The 15,680-nt window shown below is 32.9% G+C and overlaps 3 protein-coding genes across 8 annotated transcripts in view; all 3 read right to left on the minus strand.

Annotated features, from left to right (window-relative positions):
* Positions 1–1,618: 1,618 nt before the first annotated feature.
* LOC128397079 (uncharacterized) lies at positions 1,619–3,098 on the minus strand. Of its 2 annotated transcripts, none has more exons than XM_053357753.1 (2): positions 2,358–3,098; positions 1,619–2,290 (listed from the first exon to the last, which is right to left on the minus strand). In XM_053357753.1, the coding sequence occupies exons 1-2, from the start codon at positions 2,769–2,771 to the stop codon at positions 2,078–2,080; spliced, it is 627 nt and encodes a 208-aa protein (XP_053213728.1). In that variant the 5' UTR covers positions 2,772–3,098; the 3' UTR covers positions 1,619–2,077. The 2 variants fall into 2 exon arrangements, with proteins under 2 accessions (XP_053213728.1, XP_053213736.1); XM_053357761.1 differs by having other exon boundaries at positions 1,619–2,191; positions 2,358–3,097.
* A 1,286-nt stretch (positions 3,099–4,384) lies between these two features.
* Positions 4,385–6,854, minus strand: LOC128385959 (translation factor GUF1 homolog, mitochondrial-like). Its single transcript, XM_053344905.1, is given in 6 exon segments — positions 4,385–4,550; positions 4,553–5,173; positions 5,230–5,701; positions 5,704–6,150; positions 6,227–6,496; positions 6,569–6,854. Coding segments are annotated over 6 exon segments (2,010 nt in total). The 5' UTR covers positions 6,701–6,854; the 3' UTR covers positions 4,385–4,482.
* Positions 6,855–7,047: 193 nt separating this feature from the next.
* Positions 7,048–15,680, minus strand: part of LOC128385930 (serine-rich adhesin for platelets-like) — a 30,368-nt gene continuing 21,735 nt past the window's right edge. The window contains exons 3-10 of one of the 5 annotated variants that reach the window (XM_053344876.1): positions 11,594–14,722; positions 11,365–11,485; positions 10,176–11,307; positions 9,069–9,517; positions 8,831–8,999; positions 8,381–8,502; positions 8,233–8,311; positions 7,048–8,135 (exon numbers count right to left, since the gene is read on the minus strand). In XM_053344876.1, the coding sequence (XP_053200851.1) occupies positions 7,925–8,135; positions 8,233–8,311; positions 8,381–8,502; positions 8,831–8,999; positions 9,069–9,517; positions 10,176–11,307; positions 11,365–11,485; positions 11,594–14,722 (5,412 nt within the window). In that variant the 3' untranslated portion in view covers positions 7,048–7,924. Of the gene's footprint in view, positions 8,136–8,232; positions 8,544–8,830; positions 9,000–9,068; positions 9,518–10,175; positions 11,308–11,364; positions 11,486–11,593; positions 14,723–15,680 lie in introns of those variants that run through there. The other 4 variants (XM_053344869.1, XM_053344864.1, XM_053344884.1 and 1 more) reach the window with 4 other exon arrangements.

The following is a 15,680-nucleotide window of genomic DNA, read 5'->3' on the forward strand; positions in this document are numbered from 1 at the left end:
TTGATTACTTATTGTTGGTTTTAATTGTGATAATGGCAACGATGATAAAGATCATTTTGTAATGATTTAAAGGTTAGCTCATTGTAAACGTTGCAACGTGAACAGATTAATAGAATCGGACTTAAATTTACCTGAGACTGAAACACGAACAAATAACTAAGTTATATGCTCACCACATTGAATCTCCAAAAATGGTAAGGAGAAACAAAATCAATCACAATCAAACGGAAGCCAATTATTAAATTGATACGTGTGATGATCAAAGATGATCGGAAGGATTTTTGGTCGGAAGGAAACTTTTAATTTTCGATCAACTTAATTATTTCTAACCTGGAAATAATGAATTTTAATATTTAGAAAAAATTAATTCTCTGGAATAAATATTTCAAGTTTAATTACTTTGCTTATGGTTGAATTGATTTTTCGTGCAAAAATTTCTGACCATTTTAATACAAAAACAATAATTAAGTTGAGAGGCTAAAGATTTGATCCGAGAATCAGGCTCGATCTCACAAGTCAGTTGGTGAATACAAGCTGGAGTTTCAGAAGTTACAGTAAACAAACAGATAAGGAGAGAATTTTTTTCAACGTTCTCCAATTATAACTTTTGTCTTAGACTAGTGGTTAGCGTCATGGCTTCTGGATCACGATATCTCGCGGGATGTCGCGGGAGAACATCAATCCCGACTCTTCCACGAAGGTTTCGAATCAAGTTATAAGACTGTAAAGTCTGAGGTTGGTTTTTGAGCTGCCCAGTAACAAAGCTACGTCTTTGTGGTGCATCACTGACAATACAGTCTTTCTTTTTCTCTTTCTTTTCCGTTGTCATCACAATTACGACAAAGTCTTCTCGGCAATGGACATTTCGTAAGAATAGCTTATTTACAGTCTCATTTTCTGGACCAGATTCTGGTTTGATTCTGATTACTGTACTTAATTGATAACTTACGATAATCATATTCTATTGAATTGTGAATTGAATGGCATAATTTTACTTTCTGGTCTAATAGTTTCATCGATAGGATGACCATTACATTGTAGTGAGAAAATTTATGTATAATTATTTTGACGGCGAACAATAATTATGATGAAATACTAAACTTTATTGTACAGCACTTGAAAATTGTGAATCTTAATTGTCACAAATATCTTAGAATATCAACGTTTTTGAAGTTTCTTTGAATTTGAAAGTCACCATCTTCATATTAGATCACGAAGGTTTGTAGAAATTCGAGATTTGGCAGAATTAGGGACAATAAGCTGAGGGCGAATTGGTCCTCCGAAATTAATTGTTATCAAGTAAAATACAAGGTAAATGATTAAGATTACGAGGACGAGGGCGATTAGCTCAAAAGCAAGCCTGAAGTTCACGAAGAAACACTCTAAAGACTAAAGAAAAATCAGAAAATTAAATGATAATTAATGTGAATTACTAATTGGCAACTTAATTACTTACATAAAAATAATATTCTTTACATGCAGAGTTTAGTGAATTGATATTGGTATTTGAATTTGGCAACTGTTCGAAATAAATGTCAATAATTTGACGACATTCATCATCGATCTTTGATTCCAAGCAATGTTTAAATTGGGTAAAATGACAACAATTTCGAAAAGATTTAATTTCTTCTTGACTTTTATTCTTAAATGATGAAACGTCGATTTGCTGAAAAAGTCTACGTTCACAATGAATTATAGTCAATGAAATATTTTTTACACAATCAGAATCCTGTCCAAATGAAAGTCCAATTAGGCCCAAAACGACAATTAAAGATACAATCAGTCGATGGGTTAACTTAATCATCTCATTGATTATCTCTTTTATTAGAAATTGATTGATGTTAAATGTACAAAAAATTGTTATGAAGATACTAAAAAGGGATTTATATTACAGGATGTGTAAAACTGCGTTAGTGGATGTAAAGCTTTTTTCCTGCGCATTAAACAGGGATTAATCATTGTAAATGTTTAATTAATTAAGAAACAATTGAATCAAGTGACAATTATTTGGGCTGATTAGCCTCCTCCAAGTAAGTTAGCCATATTACACCCTTGTGGAGATACAAATGATTGATTTTCAAATGTTTGAATGGTTTTTGAGATTGGAAAAGAAATTAACTCGACTTTGTATTCCTGATTTTACTTTTGGAGGAGATCCAAGAGATCGAATCCGAGATTTTGGTCGATTACGCTGACAAACGAATGTGCAATAACAAAATACAATTAGAACAAAAATAACCGCGATCGAAATTATAATGTAATGGTAGTCAACAAAACGACATATTAGATTCTGATGAAATGGATTGAAAAGGAAAAGAAATTAGAAAAAGATCAAATTGATTAGTATTGTTACTTACTTCATGGTGATATTCTGAACAATCTACTTCCAAATTCGTATATTCTGAGTGGTCAATAACTCCATCGATATATTGGTGACACTGATGATTGACCTTGGAAAACATACAATGATGAAACTGAGCATAGTAGCAACAGTCGGAATAAAAAGATGAACCTTTATCCATTCGATGTTCAATGCGACCAAGTTTTCGTAAAAGTGGCTTTTCGCAAGTGGTGAGAGCCGTTGCGATTATATTTGGACATTCTGGAGATTCTTCACCCATACTCGTAAATACATCAGCTAATGCTTTCGGAATAGATTTCAAGAAATTAGCTAGACCCTCGGCTGAAAACAACTGGGATGTTGGTTTAATTAGCGAGAAACTGATCACCAGTGAGACAATTAAACATCGAGTTAATTTAAATTCACTCATTTTAGAAATGAAATTGAAGAAAAACACTTTGTGACTTTTCAAAGAAAATGGTTGTCACGATTAACAATTTCGTTGTGGTTTTAACTTAAGAGATGGTGATTAACGATGAAATAATTAAACACTGAGATAATTTAGATTCATTTGTTTTAGAAACTTGATTAAAAGTGATACTAACTGATACTTACTGTTTTACTGTTAAAATTAACTATGCTCACAATTTAAGGCAAATGAGGAAGATGAAGACAACAAATGATTATTATTCATTATTAATCAACGAATAACTAAGTTATATGCTCATCACATTGAGTCTCCGAAAATGGTAAGGAGAAAAAATCAATCACAATCTAACGGAAGCCAATTATTAAATTGGTACGTGTGATCAAAAATGACATCAAAGGAAAACATAAATCAACAGAGTGCGAATAAAACGAAACATTAGATCACGAAGGGTTTGTGGGTATCCAAGATTGAGCAGAATTAGGGAAAATAGACTGAGGGAGAATTGATCCTTCTGCAATTAATTGTTATCAAGTAAATTACAAGGCAAATGACTAAGATTAAGAGGACGAGAAATGCGAAAACAAGTCCGAAGTTTACAAATAGACACTCGAAAGGCTAAAACTGAACGATAATTAATGTGAATTGCTAATCGGCTACTTAATTACTTACATAAAAATAATATTCTTGACATAATGATTTTAATAAATAGATGTCTGATTGTCGTTCGATATTACTATTTACATGTATACGCTCATTACATTTGGTATCAGTCTTTAAGTTCAAGCAAATGTTTGTATTCGGCTAAATAGCAACAATTTCGAACAGATTTAACTCATTCTTGATCTTTATTCGTAAAAGTCGAATTGTCGACTCGATCGTAAAGCCTACCTTCACATACCAAATCAGTAAATACAAGCTCAGCATCACAATTAATGTGCTGTAAAAATTAAAGTCCAACCAGGAAAAAGTCAACGACAATTGAAGATTCAACCAATCGGCGGGTTAACTAGTAGATCATCTCGATGGTTTATTAATAAATACAACAAATAAAAAAAAGTTGAAAACGTTTTCTATTAATTGATTTAGTTTGTTTGAATTTTTCAGTTTCAAATATGAAGAAAAACTTTTGTACATTTAGAGCGATAAATGTTATCAAGATACTAAAACGAGAGTTCAAATCGAGATTGTTTGGAAGTTTAAATGTTTTAATTGTTTTCAAGATCTGAGAAGAAATTAACTCAGCTCATTATTCCTGGTTTAGAGATCGAACCAGAAATTCTGTTCGATTACGTTAAATTAAACATTAATTTCACTTTGATTGAAATCGATCCACATGATTAACAATTAAGGTTTCAAGAGAATCTCTCTTTAAACACAAGATACATTTGTAACGAAAATATTAATAAAATAAAAAAAATAATTCGCTCATACAATGTAATTCATCATTTCCAAAATACGATCAGTTAGATTCTTATTTAGACTATTCAATGTTCTAATTAATATCCTTTGATTAATTAACCGATGAATTCAATTAAACATGCTCATCATATTGAATTTGATTTTCAATAATCGTAAAGAGAAACAAAAACAATCACAATCAAACAGAATCAAAGTACATTACATTAATTATGGATCTTTATTTACATCTAAAAATGATAACAAATGGGAACAAAGATTAACAAAGTGAAAATTTCTAAATCTAATTAACTAATTATGTTTTAAGGATTTTAATGAAAGTATCTCTTTCCACTTGAATATCACCAATCATCCTTAGTCTTGCTTTTCCTCCTTCTGACGAGCTAATAATTTCTGAGCTCTAGTCACATCGCCTCCGTACAGTTTAGCGGTTACATCTTTTCTCAATGCGTCCATTGTTTCTCGAGCAATTATCTTTGTCCCAATTGCTCCTTGAATTGCGATTTTGAACAATTGAGGTGGTAAATTGTCTTTAAGCTTTTTACAAACTGCTTTAGCGTAATTGTAACTCTTATTCTTGTGAACCAAGCTGGTCAATTCTTCAATTAATTTACCATTTAAAAGAAAGTTAACTTTAACTATTGGACTTTCAATGTATTCTGATTCCTCGTAATCAAAACTTGCGTAACCAGAAGTGATCACTTTCAATTGATCATAGAAATCAAGGATTATCTCATTTAAGGGCATCTTGTATCTAAGTAAAATCCTTTCTTGATCAACATAAGAGGAATCAATTTGTTCACATCGACGGTCAAGACATAATGAATTAATTGGCCCGAATAGATGATTAGGTGTAATTATCGACCCAATGACCCAAGGCTCGTCAAATTTAACGATAATATTTTCCGGTGGTAGATGCATCGGGTTTTTAATTGTCAATATCTCTTTTCCATATTGTTTGATATTTTTATTTCCTCTTATTGTAACTATAATTAGAAAGTAGAAAATATTAATTCGTTGGGAGATTAGATCATTTTATTACCTTTATAAGAGACACTTGGAGCGGTGATCACTGTTGGTGCATCGTATTCAGCTTCTAATCGTTGGGTGAACACATCCATGTGTAGAAGGCCAAGAAAACCTAATCTCCACCCGAAGCCAAAAGCTGGACTAGAATCAGGTTCCATTTCAACTGAGGAATCGTTGAGAATTAATTTATTAAGAGCAGATTTTAATTCTTTTGATTGGGAAACTTCGGCTGGAAATATTCCTGCGAAAACCATTGATCGAGGTTTGGGAATTTTCGGTAAATCATTTACCATGTTTTCAATTATCGAAGGATCTTTCGACTTTATTTCATTATAATTCGATTCCTCGATAAAAGCATCTCCTATTCTACCATCAGACTCATCACGAATACAAGCTGATAAATAGCCCACTTGACCTGCATAAAGTGTTTCCACCGGTGTTTCCTCGGGGAAAAAGATTCCCACTTCTCTGACGGTGTAAGATTTTTACCAGTTAACGAGTAAATTTTATCACCGACATTAACTTTACCCTCCAAGACGGTAGCTAATGAGATAATCCCATGGACTTGATGGGACCAGGAATCAAAATAAAATCCTTTCAAAGGATTATTGATATTACCCGCCGGTGGAAGTACTTTATCAATTATTGCTTCGACTACTTTGTCACATCCTTCACCCGTTTTGGCTGAGATTTTGTAAATTTCCTCTGGACTAAAGGAGAAAAGGTTAATCAATTGATCTTCCACAGATTTAACATTTGCTTCTTTAACATCAATCTTGTTTATCACCGGGATTAGATTAACATCTCCTAATAGCGCTTGATTAAAGTGGGCAATGGTCTGAGCTTGAACACCTTTGGTCGCATCTACCAACAAAATGGCCCCTTGACAGACTGGCAATGAACGATAAACTTCAAAGGAAAAGTCAACATGACCCTGAATGGAATCAAATGAATCAAACAATTAATGAAATTTACCCGAAGTGGATCAAATTTAAACCTTATTTTCCTACCGGTGTATCAATTAGATTGAGAAGATAAGGTTGACCATTACGTTGGAATACCAATGATACAGTTTGAGCTTTAACGGTGATTCCTCTTTCTCTCTCCACTTCTAATTTATCCAAATATTGAGGTTTAATCTTTTCTTTACTAATTAATCCCGACATTTCCAGAAGTCGATCAGAAAAGGTACTTTTCCCATGGTCAATATGAGCAATTACACCAAAGTTACGAATACGATCTGGAGGGAAATTTCTCAAATCAATTGAAACTTCATTAAACTGATAAAAGAAATTATATCAATTATTAATAAGCAAAATAAAACAAATCAAGACAATTTATAATTTTCTTACTTGACTAGTTGACGATTTTCCAGCATTATTTCGAGATCCATTTAATAAGCTAACACTTGTAGATAAATACTTATATTGAATTAAAGTTAATTGATGATTAACTCTGAACAATATTTTCCTAACAAGTCTCATAATTAAAAAGTAAATTAAACAATTAAGACGAACAGAAAAAACAGTTTCATATCAAAGACCGAAAAAAAGTAACATAATGACCGACATTAAATTCTAACAGAAAATCAGTAAAAATACCATTAAACACATATTGATAAAAGTTAACAATTAACAAAATTTCCTCGATTGTAAAAAGAATTAAACTTTAATTACAATTAAATTAAACGAAAGTTAAATGTAAACACAATTAAAAAAAGAAACCCGATCATCTGTTCAAGTGAACGTTTCTATGGAAACAAAAAGAAGAGGGAAAGTCGAGAGATTTAAAAAAGAAAATGAGCCAATTCAGTTGATAGTTTTTCTGAACTTTATCGGTTCAGTGGTAGCGAAAAGAAAACGAACGAAGTAGCCGAATTTTCCCTTGAATTTGCCTTTTATTTAAATCGAAGATTAAAAAGAGATAGGAAAGTTCTTCGGAAAACGAACTTCTCTGAGCCTGAGTTGGAAAAATCTTGAATGAATTTTCCTCGTGAAACTTAGCCCATGAAAAAAACTTCGCGAAGTTTGTTCAATAGAGAAAATCTAATTCGAAAACTTTTACAGTTCATTTTGATTTAAATAGGAAAAGAATTCAAATTATTTTTGATTAGCCGAATAAGAAAATTTTCTTTTCGAAATGGATCAATTATAATGACAATTAAAATGACAATTTATCAAACAATTATCTTACATCTTCACTTAATTGTAATATGTGAATTACAATTAAATCATCAACTTGATCATCATTTGGTTCTTGATTTGTAATTGAAAAAAAACACTTTGACAATATTATCATTAGTTAATTGTTGCTGTATTAATGGCAATTGATAAATTAATTAAACAGGAAGTGAATTGAAAAATTGATTAAATCAAAATGATTAATAATTAATAATGTTTTTGTAAACTTGATTGTGAGAGATTAACAAAATGAGCCTTAAATTGATTGACAAGATAAATTAAATTACTAATAATAAGAGAAGACATTTGGATTGATTAATTAACTAAATTCTGAAAGTTAATCAAACAACAACAACAATTAATTGATTGATTAATTAATTTGATGATGATAATTGTTGGCAATTAAAATGACAAGAAAAAAAGAGTTAAAATGAAAGCTCCAAATAGAAATGGTAACAATTTAAGTTTAGCAATTAAAGTTGATTAATTTGGTTTTAGTTTCTCGACTCATTGATTGTAATTAGTTAATTACTGGACCGGTGGGTGTTGTTGTTGATAGTGAAGGTGTTGTTTAATTTTCTCTAAGATGAAACATCGATGTTGACTTGGTCGAACTCCAATTCCAATTAAATCATTATTATCTAATCGTAACAATTTAACTCCGTTGATGAATTCAAATTTGGACCGATGGTCAATCATCCCAATGGAGGCGATCCAATCACAAACGTCTTCTTCACTCCTGTTAATTGTTAGAAATTAGAAAATGATTAATTAATTAACTAGAATAGAATCTATTTGACTGTTAATTGTTGAACAGTTAACGACAATTAACTTACCAATCAACCATTGATCGTCTAGGAAACGTAGCCGGATGTTTTTGTAATGAAGGCGGCGGACCAGGGGGTGGAGGATGAGCTGGTTGTTTAGGTTGTGATTGAGCATAATTAGAGGTTACAATTAGTTGATTAGCCAATGGACCATTACCTTGATTAGTTGTGATTAACTGATGTTGATGAAGTTGTTGTTGCTGTTGTAGTGCATGTTGATGTTGTAATTGTTGTTGCTGTTGAAGTTGCTGATGTAATTGTTGTTGTTTTTGTAAATCACTGTCAATAAATCACAAATAATTAGTATAACTAATTAATCACTAGTTTGATCATAAAATTATATAAAATCAATAAATCATTATAATCCAATTAAATTGTTATTGGCAAAGGTTCAAGAATCAGGGAATTCAGGTTTCGATGACCTCAAAGATACAAAACTTGGACATTGTCCAGTTTTTATTTTACATTCAAAACAATTTATTTCTGATATTGAAATTGATCTGATAAATATTCATATAGTTAATTGATAATTAATGTGTTTTAGTTAAAATGATAAAGATGATTTATCGATGATCAATTTATAATTAAAACTATTATCAATACTTACGACGTGTAATATTGATGAGTCGCAATCATTGGTTGTCCTTGATTATTTGCTTGATAAATTAATTGCTGTTGAGATTGTTGTTGTTGTTGAGCTGATTGCTGTTGTCCTTGTTGTTGATTAACTAATTGTTGTTGTTGTTGTTGTTGTTGCCTAAGTAACCGATTTTGAACTGAAATCGTGCAAATGCAAATTTAATTAGAAAACTAATATTTAGATTAGTTTCATTGTTAATTATTACCTGTTAATCGGGTATAATCAGAGTAAGAAGCTGATCCAGTTGAAGGCGAAGGTGATGCAACCCTTAATTGCTGTGGTCTACCTCTTGATAATGTTGCAAATTGATGATAATTAGTTGATCCAGTTGTTGAATGATGATGACCGATTGGCTCTAAAACGCCTTGAGCATTGACTTTGTAAACAACATTGTCCATTCCGGAACAAGCAACGGTCAATGGTGACTCAGAACCAACTGACCTTGACATTGTAGATGAAGGTGAAGTTGATGAATGGTCACTTTGATTACTATTACCGACACTATTAGTACCATTATTGTTGAGCCGATGACGGGTCGTAATTATTTGCCCTTGTTTACCAACATAACGGGTCAAGGTGACAAATTGTTGCCCATGAGGTTGTTGATGTTGTAAATATGATTGATATTGTTGAGGTTGTTTTGATTGATTCTCCCTGTTGATTGGAAACAATTAACTTTTATTAAATTATGTAAATGATTAATTGTGAGGTGAAAGAAAAAAAATGAAATCAAATTAGCTTAGTAATAATATTAATCAAAACAAAAAATTAACTTTTATTAACCATGCAAATGTTTGTTTGTTTGTTTGTTCATTACAATGGTTTGGTTTTAATTGTAACAATTTATAAATGATTAGGTTTTCAAGACACAATCAATTTTGTAAACGCATGCTGAGGATGATAATTATTATTTATAATTGTAATTGTAATAATTTATATAATAATAATAGTGCATTGATTAAAAATAATGAGAAAAAAATGAAAAACAAAAGATTGTGATAATTGTTTAAACAAGTGCAACAATTTGTTTCTGAAGTTGTAATGATTTAGGAAATAATCAATTGAGATAATTGTGATAAATGATTATAAACAATTTAAAGATCATGCAATTTGGCTGTGAATTAATTCAATCTTCAAATATTTATATAAATTAAATGACAAGAATTAAATTTGTTGATTGTTTGAGAGAGAGATGCAAATGTTTTGATGGCAAGTTGAATTGAAGAAAACTATTAATGATTAATGATTAATTTAATTGATTGATGAGATAATCAATATTGAAGTTTTCATGCTTTTATCACAATTAACTTACGGATACATTGCATATTGAATTTTAGCTTGTTGTTGTGGCTGTTGTTGTTGGGATTGGGGTTGTTGTTGTTGTTGTTGTTGTTGATGATGATGATGGTGATGATGATGAGGTAAGTGAATTGTATGATGATGTTGAGGATGACCAGTGGGCAGATGAGCAGCGACCACACCTAATCTTGATGCTGCTGATAGATCACTAAATTCAGGGGGAGGTGGAGGTGGTGGAGTTGAGCTTTTTCTGATTAATTGTTGTTGATTAGCTTCACAGGCTAAATTGTTATAAAGACAAGCTTGTTGTTGGGGAGTTGGTTTATGGATAATATGAACTTGAGCTGATTGCTGAGGATTAATTAATCTAATATCCTCTTTACGTTGATTGTTGATTAATTGTTGATGTTGTAATTGGATTGCTTGTCCACCTTTAATTGCGACTCCACTTATAATTGTATTTACTGGTGCTCCTGGAGTTGCGGGAAGTGTGGTTACCATTTTACTATGAGTTTGTTGTCCATGGTGTTGATGTTGTTGTTGTAATTGTTGTTGATGATGATGATGAAGTTGTTGATGTAATTGTTGTTGTTGTTGAGCTGTTAACATTTGAGGATGATTTTGAATTGATTGCATATGTTGATGGTGTTGATGTTGAATTTGTTGTTGTTGTTGTTGTTTTGGTCCTCCAACTTGAATTTTAACCGCTCCTGGCCTGGAATCCATTGGCTGTGGTGGTGGTGCAGCAAATTCTGGCGGCGGTGGAACTAATTCTGCTAAAACATCAACTTCATTAACTGCCGATAAACCGTCACGACTTTTAGCTGTAGTCTTATTACTTTGTCCAGTTTTAGCGTGAATATTATTTTGATTAATTACTGCGCTTGGTGCACTTGTCGGTCTCATGGTGGTTTGTTTAATTGTTGTTAAATTGCTACCGCTATTTATTAAAACTCCTGATTTACTGGTACCCGTTGTTGTTGATCCACCTACAGGTAAACTAACAGGGGTCGAACCACCACCTTTGGCAGCTCTAATTGCTGATGATATTTCACTCCAAGTTTTAGCCATGGTTGGTGCGGCTTTGGCTGATCCAGTTGATTGTGAATGCATTTCACAATTTAAATTGTTGATAACTGTATGATCTAGAGTAAGATAATTAAATTAGATTTATAAGTAATAGTTAATTAATCAATATTTACCTTTATCGGTTGGACAGGTTGAGGCGATCGAGGCTCGTCGAGGGACTTGGAATTGCTCCTTATCCTGATACATAAGAATCGGTTTCATTTCTTGATTGTTGTTTGTCCTTATAATTGTTGACTGTAAATGATTAACAGAAAGAAATTAAATTAACAATTAGCCGATTTTGAAAGGAAAGAAAATGAAAGGAATTCGGCCCAGCGATAGATTAAACATCGTTTAACTTACCGATGTTCCAGTAGCCATTAATGTGGCGATTTTTTCGCTTACAATTGCACTATTGCGTCTATTGAGTGAATGAATTTGTTGATTTCTGGTGTTCACATTGGCACCGGATTTTAATTGTTGAAGGTGTTGGTAATTATCTCGATCAATTTCTGATACACCAGATGAACCATTATTATCACAGACATCCACTTCAAAGCAAGATTTTGACACTCGTAGCGCGTTATTATTGTTAATTGCTGACTGATCTACGGCATTTGTATTATTGGACTTTGTTGATGTTGATGATGCCTGAACAGCGGCAATTGCGGCCGTTGTACCCGCGCCCTCACCAGTTAAACTTGATCGTCTTTCAAACACAGCAATTGATTCCTTAACTTTATTAAAATGATCACCTTTAGGTTTAGCCATTAATGGTTCACTAATTGTTCCTCTTTCCTCTTTTTTGGTGCTTTTAATTATTCGGATCTCTTCAACTTGACCTGATCTCATTTCTAGTACACTTTTGCCTTCGACTGCGATAGCGGCCATTTTATTTCGCAACTGATTGTCCAAATCACGATCATTTTCAATCACTGAAGTTGAACTTGACATTAGATCGGATTCTTGTTTACATCCTGCCACTGATTCATGATAACTTGAAGCCATCCGATTATTATTTGATTTAGTTTGCTGACTAATTGTAGTACCTTTAAAGGTACTCAAATCACGTCCACTAACGTTTGTCGGTGTGTTAGCATCGTCTTCACTTGAGGAGTAATCAGGTTCAGGAATATATGGTTCACCGCCATTAACTGATTCTAAACCTCCTGAATTTACCAATGAACTTTGCTTGACATGTTTAGCAGGTCTCAGGGTATTACAGGGTTGCTTATTAGTTGAACTTAATTGTTGACCAGTTGAGGCTGTTGATTGTTGTTGTAGTTTATCCGGTGATGCATAATTCATTCCCTTTCTTGAAGTTTCAGGGGATTCAGTTTCCCCTGACAATGGTAGTGATGGTTTAAAGCTTGACAAAGGAGCCGAAGATGCCGCTTGTTCATTGGGCGAGACTCCGCCGGCTTCATCTTTGTTTATTTGAGCAAAATTAGCATAATCAGATTTGGACACCCTGTTACCACTAACATCAACTTTAACCATAACTGATTGACCAGTTGCCTCTTCAACCATTGACGATGATGGTGTTGGTGGTGGAGGTTGATTAGGTGCTGGTGGCCTAATCTTATTGTCCGATGAATCGTTTTTGTCGTGAACGATTTTACCATTTCGTAAGGTTAAAGTTTCCGAGAAAATTGGTTGGATTGACCGGATATCCTCTTGACTAGTTGATAAACGATTACCATTAACATCAAATTTAATCTTAAGATTAACATTCGTTGATTGTTGCAAGGCTAATTTAGCTTGTTCGAGGGCTAATTGTTCCTGGATATCGGGTGTTGAGTGGAAATCTTTTTGTAACTTTTTATTTCGCTTCTTTTTCAATGCTTGTAAAGTTGTTACTTGGTGACCTGATTTTCCCTTATCATCGCCTTCGTTTAAAAGATAAGCTTCACCATTGGGTCCATCTTGTCGAGCGAAAAACTTTTCCAACTCAAAAGCGGAAATACGTCGAGAACTTCGAGATCGTATTGAGGCAATTTTATGGCCATTACTTTCTTTCGATCGCAAAGTAACGGTGTTCGATTGGCAAACCATACTTTCCACTGAGGTTGAAGGTGAGCTACTTTTATTTGATCGATCTTCATGATCGTGAGATGATTTTTGTTGACCAGACATTTCAGATGAAGTTGAGGTGGACATTGATAGTCCATTGTTAACGGTATCCGATGAGGTGCTACTTGTTATACAGAGAGATTTGGCTCGAGCTCGACTAATTGAAAGGGTTGTTGATGGATCTCTTTTAGGGGGAACCGGAGGGTTACGAACTTTCGAGGTTGACCTTGACTCTCGAGTTTCCGCTCCCCTGGGCATTGTGGATGAAAACTCTTTCTCACTATAATAGTTATTATTACATTTGTCATCATGTGTTATTTTATCTTCCGTTGACTCATTACTGTTATTTGTTTCATCATCAAGAGTTAAATAATTTGGACTGGCAACCGTCATGGTCACTTTATCACCAGACTGACGAATCAATTGGACAACATGTTCATGAGGAGCTGAACGGACATCGACACCATTAACATTCAACAGGAAATCACCTCGCTTTAATCCAGCAGCTTCTGCAACTCCACCCGTTTCAATTTCATCTAAATATTGTAAACTAATGGGCTGAGGTTGTGGCGCAACTTCATGGATCTGTTTAACTACCGGACTTGTGGCCTTGGCACCTCTTAGAACAAAACCAAACCCTTTTGATCCCTTATGAAGAGAGACCGTTTTCTCATCATATGATGTAATCGGTGGCATATCGGCAGGTAATATCGATGAAATTGAAATCTCTTCATTACTAGGAACCGATTGACGAGAAAGTGATGAGGACATTAATTGTTGTTGTTGTTGTTGTGACTTTTGTTGATTGGGTTGATGTTGTTCACGTCTACCACGGGAGGGAAGTGTTGTTGACGATCCAATTCCTAATAATTTTTGTTCCCGACGACCTTCAACCCTTGAATGTTGAGACGATTTCTCGGTGTTGGTGGTTGAATCATCTTCCGATTCACCTTCATCATCTCCAGCCTCTTCAGATTGACTTCCATCAAGTTCACAACAAACACCCGAAGAGGTTGTTGTTGTCGAGATGGTAGTTGATGTGGTACAAGATCTTTGAGACGGACAAGGTGAAATCGATGGTCCATATGATGAAGAGGAACCACTTCCACCTCCTCCTTGAGAAGAAGATGATCCAGAACCATTGAGATACTTTTTGGTAAACTCATCTTTCATCATCAATGAACCAGAAGATGAGGAACAAGATGATTTACCATGATGATTACCTTGATCTCTTCCAGATACAGTTTCATTGGCGATTACAGCCATGGATGAAGGAGGTCGACGAGCGGGATTATATTTAGGCTTATCTCGATAAGGAACAACATTTTCGGGCTTATGATTAGATATAAATTCAGCTAAATTCATATTTCCAGCAATTACAGCTACTTGATAAGCTGTTTGATGAGAGTTATTAGCAATCTATGAAATAGATGAGAAAAAAATAATTGAAATTAATCATCGAATCCCAATAACAATCAATGAATAAGTTTGTAAATGAAGCGATTAACACAATTACTAATTACTGTAAATGTTTAAAAATATTTTTGTACCAATCAAATCTATTAGTTAATTGTTGTAAATAGCAAGTCAACGAAATACTTAATCATATTATTTAATCTGATAGATTATCATCTTTTCATGATGTTGAAAATGATCAACTTAAATCATCTTGTTAGTAAATATTATTTAATTGTGTTCTCAGTCTATTAAATCAAGATGAAAACAGGTTCATGATGATGATGATTAGAGTATGGAGAAAGTAAAAAGTTAATTGTGATTAAGTGATTCGTCATTAATCCTGATGAGACTTGCCCAAGGTTTAAGAGTTAAGGTTAGGCCAGATTAAGATTACAGGGTTAACATGATTACAATTTAATATTATCATTACTATTTTCATCATCTCTGTTAGTTTACTGATTATGATGATTAACTGGAAACCAGATTGAAACAGGTTTCAATTAGAGGTATTTAAAAACGGTAATACAATTAGAATTGTTTTCATAACAATTTAATTGTTATCATTAAGAAATTAATTATGATATATAGAGAAAGAGTATTCAAACATGATTAGATCAAAGCTTAATTAGTTAAATGTTAAATGTTAATCATTAAGGGAAAGTTTTCAAAATCAAAGATGAAAACAATTGATAATAATTGTTATTTATTTTCCTTGAGAAATCAATCACAATCAACTATGTAAGAAATTAACTGAACACTGATTTAAAGTGATTAATAAATTACATCGTCATCATTATCATCATAATTAACTTTATGAATATTTAATTATAATCAACAACCATAAAGATAAACATTTGATTAACAATTAATTATTATTTTACAACATTAATTAGGATAATCAATGTGTAGTAAAAATAAT

Source organism: Panonychus citri, unplaced genomic scaffold, assembly GCF_014898815.1.
Source record: "Panonychus citri isolate SS breed McGregor unplaced genomic scaffold, ASM1489881v1 Contig00001, whole genome shotgun sequence".
In the NCBI taxonomy this organism is placed as follows: Eukaryota; Metazoa; Arthropoda; class Arachnida; order Trombidiformes; family Tetranychidae; genus Panonychus; species Panonychus citri.